The sequence below is a fragment of the Aquila chrysaetos genome, chromosome 2 (assembly GCF_900496995.4).
Source record: "Aquila chrysaetos chrysaetos chromosome 2, bAquChr1.4, whole genome shotgun sequence".
NCBI classification, from domain to species: domain Eukaryota; kingdom Metazoa; phylum Chordata; class Aves; order Accipitriformes; family Accipitridae; genus Aquila; species Aquila chrysaetos.
In genome coordinates, this window is record NC_044005.1 from 44833676 (window position 1) to 44852872 (window position 19197).

General features: G+C 37.1%; 1 protein-coding gene across 5 annotated transcripts in view; it reads right to left on the reverse strand.

Annotated features, from left to right (window-relative positions):
- CKAP5 (cytoskeleton associated protein 5) overlaps positions 1 to 19197 on the reverse strand; it is a 55058-nt gene that overhangs the window by 23700 nt on the left and 12161 nt on the right. For all 5 annotated transcript variants that reach the window (XM_030003661.2, XM_030003610.2, XM_030003651.1 and 2 more), the window contains exons 4-22: positions 18548 to 18754; positions 15797 to 15968; positions 14640 to 14772; positions 14239 to 14342; positions 13751 to 13864; positions 13392 to 13496; positions 10637 to 10726; positions 10365 to 10529; positions 9412 to 9540; positions 8334 to 8516; positions 7277 to 7390; positions 5942 to 6052; positions 4051 to 4143; positions 3211 to 3396; positions 2645 to 2739; positions 1186 to 1243; positions 978 to 1103; positions 501 to 637; positions 163 to 337 (exon numbers count right to left, since the gene is read on the reverse strand). In XM_030003661.2, coding sequence (XP_029859521.1) covers positions 163 to 337; positions 501 to 637; positions 978 to 1103; positions 1186 to 1243; positions 2645 to 2739; positions 3211 to 3396; positions 4051 to 4143; positions 5942 to 6052; positions 7277 to 7390; positions 8334 to 8516; positions 9412 to 9540; positions 10365 to 10529; positions 10637 to 10726; positions 13392 to 13496; positions 13751 to 13864; positions 14239 to 14342; positions 14640 to 14772; positions 15797 to 15968; positions 18548 to 18754 — 2497 coding nt within the window. The remainder of the gene's footprint in view (positions 1 to 162; positions 338 to 500; positions 638 to 977; positions 1104 to 1185; positions 1244 to 2644; positions 2740 to 3210; positions 3397 to 4050; positions 4144 to 5941; positions 6053 to 7276; positions 7391 to 8333; positions 8517 to 9411; positions 9541 to 10364; positions 10530 to 10636; positions 10727 to 13391; positions 13497 to 13750; positions 13865 to 14238; positions 14343 to 14639; positions 14773 to 15796; positions 15969 to 18547; positions 18755 to 19197) is intronic.

Here is a 19197-nt window from a genome sequence, read left to right on the forward strand (position 1 = left end):
ATAAGCAAATATATGATCTAGAAATAAACAGTTCACTTTTTTCCAGCTGTTGATTTCATGACATTGTAACAGACTGAGTAATAGGCAAGGTTCAGAAATCACGAACAGTTTGTTTTAAGTTCTAAGCTGGGAACAGCTGAAACAGGATTTTGAATAACTTACCAAGATTTTATTAGAGTCATTGAGACGACTCTTCAAAGCAGCTGGAAGTTCTCCTATGTTTGGCTGTATGAACTTAGCATCATTTATTATGCTTGTCACTTCATCTAGACCTTCCTTTCTGATCTTCCAGTTTTTGTCCCCAATCTTAGACACTAGTTCAGCTGTGATCTTATCACTGTAAGAGAAAAAAAAAAGGTAAAAAGCCCATTTTCTTAGTTATGTGTCTTTTAGTATTTGAGTGCTTTAACACCACAGATTTCTGCTTAGAAAGTGTTTATAAACACAAAGTTTTGAATTGCAGTGGAAGTATGTCTTCAGGTTGTAGAATTGAAACCTACCCAATATCTGTTCTCGGCAAGAGATCCACAACATCATTCCCCACATCCTCCTGTTCCTCTTCCTCACCATCATCCCCACCTCCCCCACTGTGCCTGGAAATGCCACGAGTTGGGGTTGGTGCCGTCTGCCCTTGCATCTGCAAGCAACACAAAAATCAGAAACACCTATTTCACAGTTTTTCATTTGACATTAAAAATAAAAACACTTGCATGATACGAATGCGCTGTCTCGGGGTGATAGACATTATGCTATTCAAACCAACACAGAAACTTTTTAAGTTTGTAATGAAAAAATAAAAGTAACTATTGACATAGCTAGACATAACGAGTTTGCAGCTGCTTTGGTGAGCTGTCTTAAAAAAATCTGGTTCACTTACAAAAACACAGGTTAGACCACAATATTACTACAGATTCCAGCTACTGAAGTTTCCAAGTAGTTTTAATGATACTTGGTAGTGAGAGAGCTACACTTCATACCTTTTCAAATTCTGCATCTATCTGGGAGAGAAGGGCTGGCTTCTCATCCTCAAAAAACATTCGCAAAGGAGGTCCCATATAAAGATACATGACTCCCAGCAAGGTAATGGCAGAAGTCCTTACAGCCTGCCAGAAAGAGGATAAAAGCACTCAGTCTTCAAATTAGGGATTGATAATAATTCAGGATTCAAATTCTAAATTTACTCACTGGGTTAGTTGCAGCAAGAGCTGTCTTCACATTACTGATGAAAGCTTTGACATTCAGTCTGTGGGAAAAAGACAACCCCCATAAGTAAAACGCAACACAGGAAGTACCAACAAGAAAAAAAAATCATCACAATATGCTAAAGAAAAAAAAGGTGCTGAGAACAGGTTCATACAACTAACTTACAAGCAGAAGGTATTTCCACTTATAAAAAATATCACAGGCACAGTGTAGATGGTAGCTATTTAAACAGCTACCGAAAGAGATTGCTTTGGGGAATAGCCTACTATGAAAATCAATACAGTAAACGTAAGATAAGTGATATCAAAGACTGCTATTATTACAGCTGGAAAGTTTCTTAAACTACCTCACCCATATGATTGCTAGGACTGAAATCCTGAGGGATGAGCCTAGAATCATTTTAAGCACCTGAAACATGGCTACATAATAAAGGTGAGGGGTTTTTTTTTTTGTTAGTCTGTCTCAGGATCGTCCAGAAAGACACAAGTTCCAAAGAGAAATTTACAAGAGAAAGAAGGGAAGGTTTAGATTACTGCATCTTCTATACCACCACTGAATTCAATAGAAGAGAAAACAGGCATTCATGGAAGCTTCATTTGTGCAGCCTCAAACACTGCTGTTCCAGTATTATATCTACACATAGATTACTCTGCTGGAAATACATACTTTTTGGGGAATTTACTGAAGAGGAGAGTTTATTTTCCAGACTTAATCAATGTTACTATCCATTTAATAGCTGCGAAACAGCTTGGACAGGCATAGTAACTGCCCAAGTAGTCAAATTAGTATTTGAAGTCTTCACTGCTTAGAAATTTTGTTCTCAGGAGTAAACTGTATTACATATGCTTGACAACATTCAGTTAAGAGACTGATGATTAAAAATTAAGGAATGCTATCCCTGGTTCTGATGGAGAATCCATTTCTTAACCTCACAGCACCAGATACAATAATGGCTGTCTTGTTGGCTAAAGCTTCATCCTGTTATCAGCCTCAAAATCTCTCCCAAGGAGAGTAATAAGCATGCTGATATGTACTCTTCCACAGACTGTCTGGTTTGGGTTTTTTAAACTATAAAACACAGTGATCCACCTGAGTGCAGGTGTATCCAAGTAGAACAGGAACAACAGACATGCAATACCACAGCTCCTTGCCCAGCCCACTCCTACAGTATATAAAGTTTAAGAAAAATGCTCTTCAGAGAAGGCTGAGTGATGAATAAAGTAGATGAATTAGTACTGTAATAGTATCCTATTAGTAATGTCAGATACTTTCATTTACACATTTAGAGCTAGAAGAGCACCTGACAAAGTTTAAGGAACAAGAGTTCAGACGCACTTGCAGCCACCCTCTTCAGACCAATGTGACAAAGAACAGATTCTTTGTCCTAGATTAGAAACATTTTCATTCAAGTTTCTCTTAGCAATTTACTTAAAAGACATACCCAGAAAAGCCAAACTCTTTAATTGCATTTGAAAGCCAGTTCAAAGTTTCTGACTGGTTTTTAGGATTCTTTTGAGAGAAAGCCATAGCCACGACCTGGAACAGAAGAGAGTTAAGTGTAAATTTTCACTGACAAACTAGGTGACAAAGCACTGTAATAAAGGAGTGAAGACACCTGCAAGAAAACACAGGGCATTGCAAGTAAACAGAAACAGCTGGGGTAACATAGGAAGAAAAATCTGTTGTGTCACTGTAGCAGAATATCATTGCAACTGAAGTGAAGCAGAAGTTCCTGAAGTACTTAAAGGCAGCCAGAGATACTTTATTATGGATGTGTACCTGCTTTGGCAATATTTCAGCAAAATACTGATTTACTACTCATTATTTCCTTGTTTGGAGGAACTTGTATTTAACTTCTGCCTTAGGAGGTATCTTGAGAGCAAACAAATCACTTTCAGGCAACAGAGAAAAATCAAAGATTTAGGATTTACTCCTCAGACTGAAAGAATACCCTACATAATATTTCTGGTTTTATTTACTGGAAGAATACCTTCGCTGCTCACTCACCTGCTCAGCAGTCCATGGCAACTGACACGCCTCTGCTATTGCTGTCATAGCTTCTTTTGCATTACTCCCACATTTCACATCACCAACCTTGTCTACAAGACCATCCAGTACAACCTGTGCTGAAGTTTTGGAGAAGTTTCCTTTCTGTGCAATCAATGCAACTATATGCAATTTCATCTGCATCACCTGGAATGTCCATAAGAGCAAGGAAGTTACTCATGTCTTCATGTATTTTAGACCAAATTTTTTATTCTATGTATTTATAGATATAAAAAATATAAAAATAATATATGTATTTGTGGGTAAACACAAATGTATACATAAAATATGTATTTGTGTATATATACACACACAAAAATGTATACATACATTTGAATATATAAAAGTGCGTTCACACACATTTGTGTACCCAAATACATATTTCATACACACACACACACTTGTGTATATATGGTTTTGTGTGATTATACACACAGATCATGTGTATACACACAAATACATATTTTTCTATCTGTATGTATATATACATACACAATCAATAATACTTGGCAGCCATTATCTACTTTTAGATTTTATATATACACACATTCATACACATATCCGCACACATGTACACATATACATCTATATATCTTCAAATGTTGTCTTTAAGTCTCAACCATCAGCAGAAATAAAACCTAATTTCAAAGTTTATATTCTCATTATCTACAGATACAACTGTGGTCACAGTGCTAGGACTGTCATCAATGACATATATGCACCTACCGCCTTTTAGTTGGACACATGCCTTACATTAAGTAACAAAAATGGACTGTTAGCTACTGAAGGATAGTGTATTACCTGAAAATTTGTTTCCTTCCAACCAGGTTTCTTGGCCAGCATTCTTACTAGAGCTTGGCAAGGCATTTCATTTCTCTCCATAAGCTCAACAGCCTAAAGGATAAACATTAAGTTAGCCAGTGGGTCACAAGTGATATAAAACCTGTAACACAACCAGAAGTTACCTCAACTGTCCTGTAAATATTTTCTTACTACCGAACTAAGTTGCAGAAATTCTCAGCATAAGAATTTACCTGAAGAGCCTTACTACAAGACCCACTTCTACAAGGAGTCCATTTTACAGGTATGGAGCCAACATTTAAACTACAGCATTCACATCGCTACGCTTTGTATGTTCTTTAACAAGTGTCCTTACAACCACTATTGCCCATTCCAGCCCTGGGAATTTAACACTTAACTAAAAAAAAACCCCAAGCTACCTTTCTCTTCCCCCCCCCCCCCTTTTTTTTTTCTTTTAAGATGAAGTATACTGTGCACCTTTGTCCTGATTTCTGCTGAAATAAAGTCAATTTTCTTCCTAATAGCTGGTATAGTGCTGTGTTTTGGACTTAGGATGAGAATAACATTGATAACACATTGATGTTTTAGTCATTGCTAAGCAGTGTTTATACAAAGTCAAGGACTTTTCAGTTTCTCATACTGCCCTGCCAGCAGAGGCTGGGAGTGCACAAGAAGCTGGGAGGGGGCACAGCCAGGACAGCTGACCCAAACGAGCCAAAGGGGTATTCCATACCATATTATGTCATGCCCAGTATATAAACTGGGGGGAGTTGGCCAGGAGGCACCATGGCTCAGGGATTGGCTGGGCATTGGTCAGCAGGTGGTGAGCAATTATGTTGTGCATCACTTGTTTTGTACATTCTATTATTATTATTTTCCCTTCCTTTTCTGTCCTATTAAACTATCTTTATCTCAACTCACTATTTTTACTTCCTCTCCCCCAATTCTCTGCCCCATCCCACAGGGGTGGGGAGCAAGCAAGCAGCTGTGGGGTGCTTAATTGCCAGCTGGGGTTAAACTATGACAACCTTTCAAACTGGAATGCTGACTACACAGCAGAGATTAACCAAATATAATTTAAAATACTGTTTTTACTTGTTGTTAGGCTTATCCATTGCACTAACATCTTTACATTTGAGTAAAGCTGGTTTCTGCAGCAGCATTTCAGTGCAGCAGTCACTGTTTCATAACTTAAGTTAGCCATCTTTTCCACTAAAATATTACAACTCAGTCACAACTGTAATGGTGTAGCAGTATGAACTATTTGTGCATCTACAGTTGATGCCTTTTTGAATATGAACTCTCTAAGGTCTTACGACTGAAACCATGTGAAGAAAGCCAGGCTTCACATTTGAGTGACACATGATGCTTTTTTTGTTTGTGACTACACGAAGCACTCGCCACCAGCTGTGAAGACTGCTAGTATTGTATAAGGGTTCAAACATCAACTATTTGCCAATTGAAATTTTAGTATTATAATCAACTGCTGCCTAACATTCAATCAGCAGGGACTTGCTTGCAAGTGGTTTTGCCCAGTCATTGCAAAACTTTGTTTAAACCTAGTTATCTTTGAAAATAAGCTTTAGAATTACTTAGTGTTTTGAAGAGACCTCTATGCATCCTCAATCCACAATACAAATATTTTTGACAAAAGCATAACTATCTGTCTACATTAAACTGAACGACTTACTCCACTACTGTTATGGAATAAGAACTAATTTAAACCATAAGCCGCTTGTCTTTTGCAAGTATTGTTTAATCCATCTGAAGTGCTGACATATCACTACTACTGGTATGTCTTTTAAAAGTTACCAGGCCTAAAAAGCTGAAGAAATTACAGCTTTTCTCTTTCCCTGCTTGCCTCTCTTCTTATCAACTGCTACAAACTTACCTTCTGAAACTCCTCCATGCAGGCAAGCCTCTCTTTCCAGTTACCACTGTCCAACTGCTGGATACAAGAAGCTGGAAGGACAGCAGCAGCTTTCTCTTCACACACTTCTATCTGCAGACAGATCAGAACAAGGTTAACACCCCACTGTATCCCTTCAAGAGGGGGGCAGCAGCCTTAAGGACAGGTAATATACTGGAATGACCCTTGCACTGTGGTGCATTTACAAAATATGAGAAGATTTCTGTTGTAAATTGGAAGTTTTTATACAGATTATAGTTTAGGGGCCTTATGAATTAGGAAGCTGCTAAGCTGTACTGCAACAGAAAAGCAATCCCTGAAAAGTATGGTAAATTGTGCAGACAGTCAAAAATAATCCTGAGTAGCCACTATCTACTTACAGAATCAAGCAGAGGTAACCTAAAATTTGCAAGATAATTTTGTGTGAAGTCTGAATAAACATTCACAGCAATGAATCAGTAGTTGATAAGGGTGGACAGGAGAAGACGTATCTTCTGCATCCATTTTAGCAAAAAGAAGAATTAAAATTATTTAGTATATGAAAAATGATAAAAACTTCCCTTGTTTCACTGGTGTCTGTATCACCTTCAGGAAGTGCATACTCATTTTCCACTGTATAACTAGCAATATAAACTGGATACATAACAGAAAGTATTCATTCTAAGCAACACTCTAAAGATACCTGACAGTCCAAAAAACTTAGATACATCTAGCAAAACTTTAATAGCTTTTTGTTACTATTTGACCGACAGATAGCTTAGTCTACCCAGTTCCCCACCAAGGAGATAAGTAGATGCTCAATTAACATGCAGAATTCAATCATATTTTTGAAATGTAACTTAATACGTACGAACAGCACAAAATAAACTTGCATTAGTTCATTTAATTATTACTGTACTCTACTTCAGATTTCAATGTAAACTCCCGAATACTGTATTCTCAAGGCTTTTAATACCAGACACCTTCAGCAAATCATGCATCCTAAATTACATATAAATTAGTCATATCATTACTTTTTTCATCTGGTCCTAGTTCAGGGATGATGTGATATACCCTATTATATGAGCATGATTTATTGTTTACTGTCTTATATGACCTGGTACCAAAAACAACCTGAAGAACAGGTGTGTTTACCACAATATATCAAACATCCGTTTTACCAGTTATGAATTCCATTTATTTAAACGTATTGCTTCCCCTTGTCCTAACAAAAAAACCCCCAACTTCAGTGAAAAGTTCTGTAGTAGCTGAAGAACTGATTAACCAAAGCTACTTATACAGAGGACTTCACATTTCAGAGAACAGCAGAATACTCACCGAGAGCTCCGATTCAAATATTTCTTTGGTCTCGGGACCCTTCTTGCCTTTAGCCCCAGCACCTCCCATACCTGCAGCTGCAGCTGGTTTGCCTTTCTTGGGTGGGCCCCCAGACTAGAAAGGAAATGGACAAGTTAGCCAAGATCAAACAGGTCTCTAGTTCATCAGATACCAAAAGAACTGCTGTTTTTCCACACTTCTACATTTTAATGTCAAAAAAGACATACCTCTCTAGTACCATAACAGCCGCAGGCAAAGAAAGCTAGAGCTTATTTAATTCATATGTTGCTTTCAGACTATAAGGTTTTATAAAACACGTACAGTAACAGGGACATAGAACAATGAAAGATGAAAAGGGAAAGAATGTATGTATTTGTGAAGGTTCAGGAAATAATGAATTCATCTATATGTTCTCCTATGGATGCTGATTAGATATTAAACTTGTGACTGGTGTGTCATTTCCAGGCTACCACAGTATCAAGAGATTTTGAAAAAATATGATCCATTCTGCTACTCACTTCCAGGTTTCCTACCTGAAGAAATAAGCAGGGTATTATAATGACCATCTACAGTGCTACTTAGGTCAATTTTTAAAATCCAAATAGTCATTTTAAAGTAATACAGGCTAATGGTTCAAATTATTTATGGTCACAAACTAAAACCAACACTGAACAGAATACTCACTTAAGTAGTAACCTTGCTAGTTATAAGAGACATTGACTTCAGCCAAATATTACTATATCAACACAGAGCACATTAACATTACAACATCTGAGGCTCCTCTGAATGCCTCCAGTGGTCTATCACTATTTCAATATAAAAATCTGGTATTAAGATGTAAGTGACAAGACAGTTTGTATCATTAAAAACTGAGATTTCATCCAGCATGTTCTTGGAAAGTCCCAGATTCTTTTTGCTGTTGGGCTCACCTACTCCTACAGAAGGACAGCGATTCCTCAGTGGAAGATGTTCAACAGGCCACCTTTGATCTTCAATAACTATTCAATGCAATCACAGACAACTGTGATTGCCAGACAATCTCTTAGCAATCTCTTACCTTCACAGCAGGTGCTTTTTTTAGCAGTCCTGGTTTGGTCGCTGCATCTTTTGTTTCTTTATCTCCACCAGCCCCTGAGAGAGCAGGGGTCTTTCCAGTAATAGGCTTGCCTTCTTTTTTCTCAGCAGTTCCTCCTGTCTTTTTACCATAAACCAGTTCTACCTTCTCAGCACACTCTTTAATCTGAGAAGTTTAAAAAAAAAAAAAAAAAAAAAGAGGAGGAAAAAAAAGCTATGTAGCTACCACAATTGGATATATAGTGTCCTTTCAACAGCAGTGGCTCAAACTTGCCTACTCTGGAAAAAACGTTAAGAGTTTAAGTTGTTTACTTCACAAAATTTTGTTATCCTGTGTTCCTTATGGTAGTAATGTTAACTAGTCAATGCCATCAGCCATCACTATATTACTAGAATAATTTTCCTACTTCAAAGTGAAGTGCATTTATATACATAGAAAGCATTGACACCCCCCCGATACTTTTAAGATGCTAAGAATTAGTCTTTAGAGCATCTATATTATAAAATCATCAGACAACAAACCTGTCAGCTTATGCAAAACCATAAAAACTTTGTTGTTTGTGAGTCTGTAAGTCTTTGATACCAAATCCTGTCTAGTAATATAGCATTAGACCATGTGGTTGTGACCTAAAACCCTAAACTTCGTTTCAAACAGAGAAAGTGTTCAAAAACAAAACCCCACATACAACCAACAACAAAAAAACCAAACAAAAACCCAAACCAAAACAAAAAAAACCAACCCCAAGCCTTACAACCCACCTCATAGATAATACAGCCTCGAAGACAAACAGATACTTTACATAAGAATGACGTAGTGCAATGTTAACATACTAATGCATTTTAGGTAGTGGAAGTAAAAAAAAATGCTTGATAATCTAAAGCAAGAAATGAAAAGATTTTCAGATTCCCTGCAACAACAGTAACGTTAAAGTAAAAAATAAATTTTCAAAAATCTGTGCTGAAAGTCATTAGCTAAAGCATCCTCTTTAGTCTTCTCTAGCCTAAGACGCATCTTCAATGGAAAAATGGAGCATTTTTTACATTTATGATTATAAACTCACCCGATCAAGCTTTAGTTTGTCTACATCTGCTAGAAAAGGATTTACAGCTTTCTCTCCAGCCACTTTCAAGGCAGTGCCTAATGCTTCAAATCCAGCATCTCTTACTTCAGGAGCAGAATCATTGATATGCTGCAGAGAAAGACAACTTGTATCATATGACTTGCAGCTCATATCTAAACAGATTCTTAAATCCATCTTCTGTATAAATCCCCTCCCCTTTTTTAAAAATCTGCATCTACTACAGAATAATCCTTAATATTCCACTGCAGAAAGAAAAAGGTTGTTTTTCACTTCTGTTTTCCTATGTACTGATCAAGCCTACTGTTTCTCAGATATAGCCAGTTTCCCATCTTTGGCTCTTTCACACAGCAAGAAAGTGGTAAACATTCATGCTTTAATAGATACTGCAACACCATGAAAGTTTGCAAGGAGTCTGAAGTTCTGCAACCCTGTTCAAATCTCCATTTTTGAAGCCAGGCATATTTCCCATAACAAGGAAAGGGCTATTTTGCAATGAGAAAAAAAGTATACATCGTTATTGTTGACACTGATAAATGCTCTAGTGTAATTGCAGTGTATGAATCAATGATGGTTCTTTTATTCATGGTAAATGATATATAACATTCCAACAGAAGCTTGCTAGAGATGTCTGCAAGAAGCAAGTGGCACAGTGCCCAGAAATTTAAGTTGTAAATCACTGTCTTAATCTATTATAAACTTGGTAAGTCTTCAAGTTTCAGAGAAGCTAAGAAAAAGAAGACTAAACTGTTCCCATGACTGACAGTCATCTTCAAGTTTGGTATCAGTCAAAACGGACTCTGATAGCTACATAGCACACAAGAACTCTTTAGTTCTTACACTACCAGAAAGGTCTTTCTCCCAAAACTATTCAACACTTCACAACAACAGCGCTCAAGTCAACGCCAGAGAAGTACCAACTCCTCCTGCTTTACCTTTAGAAGTGCAGCACAGAAAGGTTTTAACAGGCTTTTTGGCAGAGTAGAAGGTGTGCAGTGACGGAAGCTTCTTGCAATAAAAAGGGATGTTTGTTGCTTAATTGTTGGGTTTTTGTTGTCCATCACTGCCAATACATCTTCACTTATGTTCTGCAATGTGGTCTACAGTGTTGGATAAAGAAGTCATTAGTTTCGGTAAAGTAAGAGAAAAGCAAATCAAAATCAGAGACCAATTCTCAGACAATGGGAAAACTGTCACTCTTACTTACTGTTAGAAAGATTGCATCAATGGCCTCCTGCAGTGCCTGCACTACCTGAGGCTTCTTCTCTTTAAATTTCTCCAGGATTGTTGGAACAACCTGTGGAAAAGTGAAAAAAACCCAAAAAGTCAATCCACTCTTCACTACTACAACTGGAAAGCCTGATAGTCTGCTCCCTAGTATTTCACAGAGAAGCAAATAAGGCAAACATCACTGCTGCCCCCTCCAGGGGTACACAACAGCTGTATGAACCAGTTTATTCTAGCCAATGTCCAATATTAAATTCATTCCAGTCAATCTATCAAATACAGATTTTTGAGCAATTCCATAACAAAGCTAAACAAAAGGCAGATATACAAGTTCACATAATTGCAGATGAATACTCTGGCTCTACTGGTCTGGAACACAAAGCAGTAGAATGGAAATTAAACAATTTCACAGCACTCAGTGCTGTGAAATTGTACTATAAGAACCAAGAAGGTATATAACCTGTCCAATCTTTCCCACCTTCCTGACAGCACTCAGCACGGCTCATTAAGAAGCCTTCATTTAACCCACAGCTGACAAGACCATGGTTCTAAAGCAACCTGAGTCCTTCCTGGAGCAATATTTTTCAGATCTATCACCTTGAACAAAGCACACCTGACATTAAACTATGCCATACTGGAATTTCGCAGCAATTTGTACCCAATCTAGCTGCTTGGTCAGTCACTGCTGAAAAATAAAATAGATAAATAAAGGGGGGAAAACAACCCCCCAACCAATCAGCAGACACTCACATGCCAGTAATACTAGCAGCTCCATTTAAGTATGGCCTCTGTAACAGTAAGAACTTTTGTCAGTGAGCTAGACACATGCAAAGGTTTTAACTACGGGAAGCAGACTATTTTCAATATTTTCATAAACATAATGCAGTTCATAGTTTGGAAGTGGTCTGATGCCTTACAGAAGTTATAAGCTCTTGCATAATACAAAGTAGATTTTCCACAGATAATGTTTTCTATTCAGAAGCTGTGAGACCTCAACCACTTGTGACACACAGTGACCTAGGCTCAGCTGGTATCCTTTTCTGGGCTGCAACTTATAAATTCCCTGTTCACAAAGACTCTAGCACTAAAAAAAACCCCCAACCTTCAATTAATACAGAATAGCACCATAAAGACCCTCATACATGCTACTGCAGGAGCTAGATGTCCCTAAACCCTACAGAGAAAAAAGTCATAGGAAGGAGATATTCAAAATCATTAAGTCTCTGTTTTAGAAAACACTGACAGCTAGAATTAATATTTTTTTAACATGGAAGTTAGAAGCTGTATCTATGTGAGAGAGGGAGGGAAGGAAAAGTCAGTCCAGGGCTCCAAAGGCAGTCAACAGAAGTGAAGTTGGGCCACATGCACTCAATTACAGTGAGTAGCATGGTTCCATGCTTGATTTCATCACTCTTGTTTTAACACAGACTACAACATTGCAATCCTACATTTAACTAATATAGTTTATAGTAATCCCACAATTCTAGCAAGAGTTCTGTTTTATAACACTTCAAATGCTCGCTCACAGAAGTCTACATCTTCCTCACTAGTAAATAAGTCCAGCAAACAAATCATGTGAACTGGTAAGATGAGTGCTGAAATTATGCAATTCATAGCTGCCATTACAGCGCTGAAAAAGTCATCTTCTCAACACCATTTGCTTGGCAGCCATGGAGCTATACCCGTATTTCAGAAGCTTGGCTTTTTCAATACTAACTCTGTAGCTATGAGGGTTAACCTTTAAAAACACAAATCAAGTGTAAACAGATGCAAGAATACTTCTTACAACTACAGACGGCTTTCAGAACGAAAGAGACTTTGTTCAAACTGCTGTTCAGAGTTCAGGAGACTTGAATGTTTCTGAAGCAGAGAGAGTCAGTAACTTTCCAATTCATCACAAAATATAACACTACCAGCAGCCAGACACATCAGTTCTTTCTATGTCTAAGCTCTAGCCCCATCGCTCTTACTTATCACAAGAAAAATCTGACTGAGCAGCTTAAAGAACACAGCAACAGAGACATGAGAAACAAGTGAGATAACTACAACTAATTAAAAGCTCCCTTTTCTTTCCAGAGACTGGTTAAGCTTCCCTGCATTCCCTGATACTAGCTGTTGGCAAGAGTAGCAAAGGAGAACAGAGAGGAGCATTAAACTAGATCACCAGAACATTTTGATACCAAGTATCTCAGTAGTTTGGCTATTTAAAGCAGACAAAAACCCCACAAAACCCAGACAACAAACAAAAAACCCACCACCAACCCTCCCCCAACATTCAAAAACACCCAACCAACCTAAAACATACATCATGGAGCTGCTAAGTAGAATTCAGGTTCAGGAGCTTTTTTTTTTTTTTTCCTCACTGTGGCCTACAAATGCATTTCTGTGGGTATATCTCCAGGATAAGGTAATGTAAATAAAGTTCATTTCATGGCACAGTAATTCAGAATTGTCTTAGTACAGAAGATTTATTGCAATAGTAAGCTTCATGTTGCTGAATGTGAATAAAAAAGGGCATTTTAACCTTAAACTGCAAGAGATCTTGGCAGATATTTCACTGCTTGCTCCATTAAGGGGTAGGCAAGCATTCATAATGGTACAAAGAATACCTTTGATAAATACCAAGGTTTGACAAGGGAAGGGGAAGAGGAAGGGAAGAAAAAAAGAAAAAGAAAAAAAAAGAAAAGGTGTCCAGCATCAATAAAAACAGAAAAAAAGTACATACTCTTACTTACATGCCCTGCATACTGTCCAAATTTCTTTCGGAGGCCAGTAGCTAGTCCAGCAAGGCATTTGGCAGCCAAAGCAACTAACATAACATTTGTATCCTTTCCAACAACCTGAAGAGGAAAAAAAACAAACAACCCCCCCCCCCCCAAAACCCCAATGTTAAAGACTGAAAATCCAAGTTTCAGAGACTTGGAAGAATTTCTTACAACAGTCAGTGGGCCACAGATTGGGTTATTTCCACCACTGTTCCAGCTAATAATTTTCTGCTCCTGAGTATTATCTCAACCGTAACTTTTAAAGTATAATACAAATAAACTACAATAAGATATGAAACCATATGTGCACTCTGGGTTTTATTTATTACCTTTTTGAGAACTTTCACCAAGTCTGCATAGTCTCCCGATTCTAATTTGGGATTTTTCACCAGCAGTTCAACAGCTTCTAGAGCTTCTTTCCTTTCTTGCCACTTTTTTGCTTCCTGCATAGCAAATAATTTACATTCATTTATAAATGCAAACAGTTCTAGAGAAGCATGCTTGCCACAAATCATCGATTTTAAAACTTAATTCTATCCTAAGAAAGCCAAAGTCTCCCCACAGTTCAACATCAATAATTGCAATGAAATATGAAATGCAGTCCTTTCCCAGGATATATCTCAGCTTCTTAAAATTACAGCTTTCTTGTTGGTACACCAAATTTGAGACTTCTTTACCATAGTCTATATTTTACTTGCAATAGTCTGTTATTATCCACATAGCAGTAAAGCATACATTGCAGAACGCCAGTAAGTCTTAAGACTGATTAGCTCCACATGTCATAGAATTAACTAGTAGTATTTAAGTTCATACTTACTATTTTCTCATAGAAGTCTTTGGGAAGCTTGGAAAGAATTTCTACAGCTTCAAGCAACTCATATGCATCTACTTGTGGTACCGCCTCTTCCTCATCATCACCTCCTGCAACCAGAAAGAAGAGAGAAAAATATAAGCAGAGTGACAGATGAAGTTTTGACTACAGCACCACCTAAGGCTCGTTTTTTAAAAAGTACTATCACCAGTTGTGATTTTGCTAGTCCAAAGGACAGATACTCTTTCATATAACGTTTTTGCCCCAGCTGTGTTTTCTTGTTGTGTACTCCACCCCACGTTTTGCACCAGTTTGAGTAAAAGCACCTTTACAATTTAATGCAGTCCTTCACAAATAACATACCAGTGATACACTTTCCAATGGAGTTCAGAGATTAAACAATTTACCTCCATCTGCATCTCCCCCAACTGCCTGCTGCTGCTCAAATTTTGCTTTCAGCTCCTGTTGGGAACGCAGGAACCTGGTCTGCTTAGGAGCAACTGATGACACTTTGACCCATTCTTCTTCCAGTTCTTTTAGCTGCCAAAAGAGAAAAGAATCATCCTATCAGAGACATTTTGCACATACCCCAAGACAAGTAACACTTCATGGAGAGCCGTGGAGTTTTCCCATTTCAAAGCCAATAGCACTACCCTTCAATTTCTTTTTTCTGCCACCAAAGAAGGGACTTGCCCTTCACATTCACTGTTCAGGAGCTTTTGACCAAGTATATCCTCAACAACAATATCAATGCAAAGTATTTACATAAGAACAAACTGTAGAACAGTCAGAACAGTGTGTCCCCTCTGCAGAAGCTTTAAAATAAAAATGGCTGGGCATGAAGGAAAATCTTTTTGTTACAGCCATGCTATTGTTACACACTAAAACTAAGACAAAACAAACATGTTCAGCTATGTTTGATGAGACAGTTAGGGTTTTTTTAAACCATGCCTTTTTCCAGCATGTGACTGCTTTCCACCTGAATACAATTAACTCAAGTGGGTAGGAAGGAAAGATGCATAACTAATTTATAAAGTTTTAAAATACTGGCATGTTCCATATCCAATAGCATAGTTATCCATCATAATGTAATGTCACTTCCTGAAGAGGAACAGTCACATCCTGAGCACCACCAGAACAAGTCTGAAGGGCTGTGTAGAGGAAAAAACTTCAGGAAAAAAGAAAAAAGAAAACTTAGAAGGAAAATGGTCAACTTGAAGACTTTCAGTGCAGAGTTCTTTCATAAGGGTAACCATTAGCCCTTAGGTTAGGTCTCCCAAAAAATACCATTCTACTTCTCAAATCCCCTCCTCAGTTTCAATGTGATGCTTCCCCCCCCCAACTTCACATATATTCAGAGCAATAAAACATTGTCACAATTTCTTTACAAATAACAAAGAGGGACTAACATTTTAGGTAAAGTTACAGGAAGCTAAAAAATAACATTGCTGTTACTGAAAAATTCCAGCTTTGACTTTAAGAATGCCCAACACCACAGGATCAGGGAGGATGAGCACAGAAGTGTTTTCTCAAGTGTTTGGATACAGAACTACTTTCTGCCTACCTGAACAGAATTTATGTTCTGCAATGGAGGTCTCAGAGCATCCCTTATCCAACGGTAGATCTCCACAGCAAGGAGTTTGGCTTCATCTCGAACAGCCTTTTCCCGAGACTCAAAAAGTTTTGGCAATACTTTAATGATTGGCTTCAGTGAGATAATTTTTGAACCAAATTCACTGAAAGTTAAAACATGGAATAGCATCAGTATCCACATAGGAACCAGAGAGTAATCCACAAATAACTGGTTGTGGGTTTTTTTTGTTGTTTTTTTGTTTTGTTTCGGGTTTTTTTTTTTTTTTTTTTACAATCTATTAAATGCTTCCAGTACACCTTTAGGGATTGTGTCATTTACCCAAATCATTAATATAGCTATTATTTTTTGAAGCTTCTAAGCTACTGTAAAATTTAAAGAATATTTGCCCTATCATAATTACCCTCCCCGCCCAGCTTGGAATTACAAAATCAGGCCTCTGAAGTTACTTCAAAGCACTTAATCCAATCTGCTGCAAATCTGTTCCTTTGCCAGGGGGAGAAAAAAGAAAAAAAGAGAAAAAGAAAAAGAGTGTCCTTAGATCAAAATTTGTATGACCTACTTTTTTTTTTTTTTTTTAAATCAGAATAGAGTCTCCTTTGTCTATCCTTGGAGGCAAACTGCAGTAAAAGCATTAGTCACTTTTCTCCTTGTTGGACCAGATAATTATAGTGAGCCTGGGTCATCTTCACAGAAAACACATGTGTTGAAATATGTGCTGCTGAAAGGACACATGAACCAAGTTTCCCCAGCCAGTCACCCTTCCCTATCAGCAGATTCTACATGTTGTTGAACTTAAAACACTAAACTTCCTTTTCCAATCACTACTGAATGAGAACACAAGACCTTTCTTTTCATACTCACAGTAAACTGCTACAGTTCTTAAAGCATCATATCTAAATCACCTCAAAAGCCATAAATTTTTTTGATTCAGAAGCATTTCTCTTCCTTGAGAATTCTGAATTAACCTTTCCACCAAACACTTTTTCTTCTGTTTCTTTCCAATCAAGTACCACATGAAAAAGCTAGTAAAAATGGGTGCTCAAGAACCAAAACTCACGTCTCACTTTCTAAAAATTCTAGTGCTAAACATTTTATTGCCAAGCCCACTTTGAGAAATAAAAAGTATTAAAACCTGCAAAAGAGGCTCCAGTCTCAGAAACAACACAATTTAAATGCAGAATATGAACAAATGAGTTGCCCAAGATTTTTTTTTCTACCATGACTCAAAAAAAGAGCATATTAGGAAAAGTGCCCATGCAAATTCTCTTATTCTTACTTAATTCATCATATAGTATTATCTAATTCATATAACAACACAAGAAAGAACAGAAACCTTAGCACAAGATAAAAACCACCAGAAGCTAAACTAGTTATGCACTCAAGCTACCCACCTAGACAAATTTAATTATCAATGCAGAAACCCTGTCAAAGCACAAGACAAACTTAGGTAGCAACACAGCTCAGAAGCAGAAGACAAAGGTTAAGTCAACAGGGCTCCATAAAAGAATTTGATCTTGCCATCTCAAAGATAATAAAATACTGCATAAAAAAAAGGCAGATGTGGCACACTTTATAGGCGTGGTTAGTTGAAAGATATTGAGGAAAGTTATGCAGGTGGCTAATTATGCTGTACTGTTTAAAAGGACATTTGACTAGATAAAGCAATTTAAAATAGCTAAAATATATTCTTAAATGTGGGACAGCAGTTTCACTTCAAAGCATAGGTAATGTGCTAAGCCCAATACTTTATTTTGACTTCTATTACAGAAGCCTGCAACAATCAGTTTAACAAGGACCATCTGTAGATATGCCTCAGCAAGTTCTCTTAAAAATACCTAGCATAAGACACTCTGCATCTATATTATATAGTTTTCACATGAACTACTTTACTCTGAAAAGTGTTTTGTCAATTAATACAAAAATTATCTGTTTCCTTTTAAAAAAAAAAATAAATCTAATGGACAGTGAATTATATATACACCAAGTATACGAATTCGATAAAACCCCAATATTTTTCACTCAGCTCACAAAGGCAGCAAACATACTTGAAGTGGAACAAAAAAATATGTTCCAAATCTAATCTTGAAATCAACTACCTCACCTTAATTAAACTGGATTTGATTTTTAGGGAGCATTATCAGCTTTTCTTTTTAATAAAGAAATTATTATATGGACAATGGAAACTTACTGTGCAATGAGTTTTTTCTTTTTTCTTTTCTTCCAAAACCACACACCATATACCCAATTAAAGATGCTCACATCAGTGAGGAAAACAGTGGTTTTTTAAAAAAGAGTTTTTTTTAAAAAAACTACAGTTCAGTTTTCCCATCAGTGAGTTTATTTCAGCTATTCAGAAGAGAAGCTCCACAGTCTGCAACAAGACACACTAATCCTGCCCTTCTTTCAGAGGTCCATAGTGAAAACGGAAGTTTGGTAAACAGTTGCTATGAAGGAAAGTGATCCAGACAAGGCTTGTACAACAAAAGACATCCCTCACATCTAACAAATCCCATGATGCTCTCAACAGTTGTTGTCAGAAAATATCAGTTCAGAAAAGATACATCCCATTCAACAATAACAAAGGCCTGCTAAAGACTTCAGCAACAAGTTAAACTCTACATACTGTTGGGGGTGAGGGAAAGAGGGGGGAAAAAGAAAAAAAAAAAAAAAACAAAAACAAAAAACCCCCACAAAACCATGAACTAAAAACTAAAAGCTTACCTTAGTGCTTTCCTCAGTGTCTCTATACATGCTACTATGATTTTCGGGTTTTTGTTGTCCAGACCCTTTAGTAATTCTTCTTGTACTGCCTCCCCTTTCTCAATTTCTATATACATTAGACATATATCTAGACCCAGCTCTTTTGCTCTGGCTTTTGGTTGATTGAACACTTTATTTACAACTCCAGATGCTACTTCTCCTGTTGTCCTGAAAGATGAGAGTGTGTTACTTTTGGAACATTTAAGTGAATTATGTGTTCTACAGCATTATTCACAGACAAAAGCACACACAACACCCAAACATGGATTAAAACTCAACAAGTGCTCATATAATAGGGACTAAATTCTAAGTTAACTTCGAAGGTAATAACTTTTTGTAAGAGATTACTTCAACCTCTAGTCTAATCAAAAGAAATCCTGCAGACTGAGTGCTAGTTAACATGTTCCTAACACTGGACTACACCAGACAGTGAATAGTAGACATTTTCTCAAAACTGTATTCATTAATATACATTAGTTAAGGTCCACAAATAAATGCCATTTCCTGGAATCGTATACGTTACAGTTAACTAACATACAGCATTGGTGTATAATCCCACCACAGAATTTCACATCTATTTCAAAGCCTCCAATCAACTGAATAATTTTTAC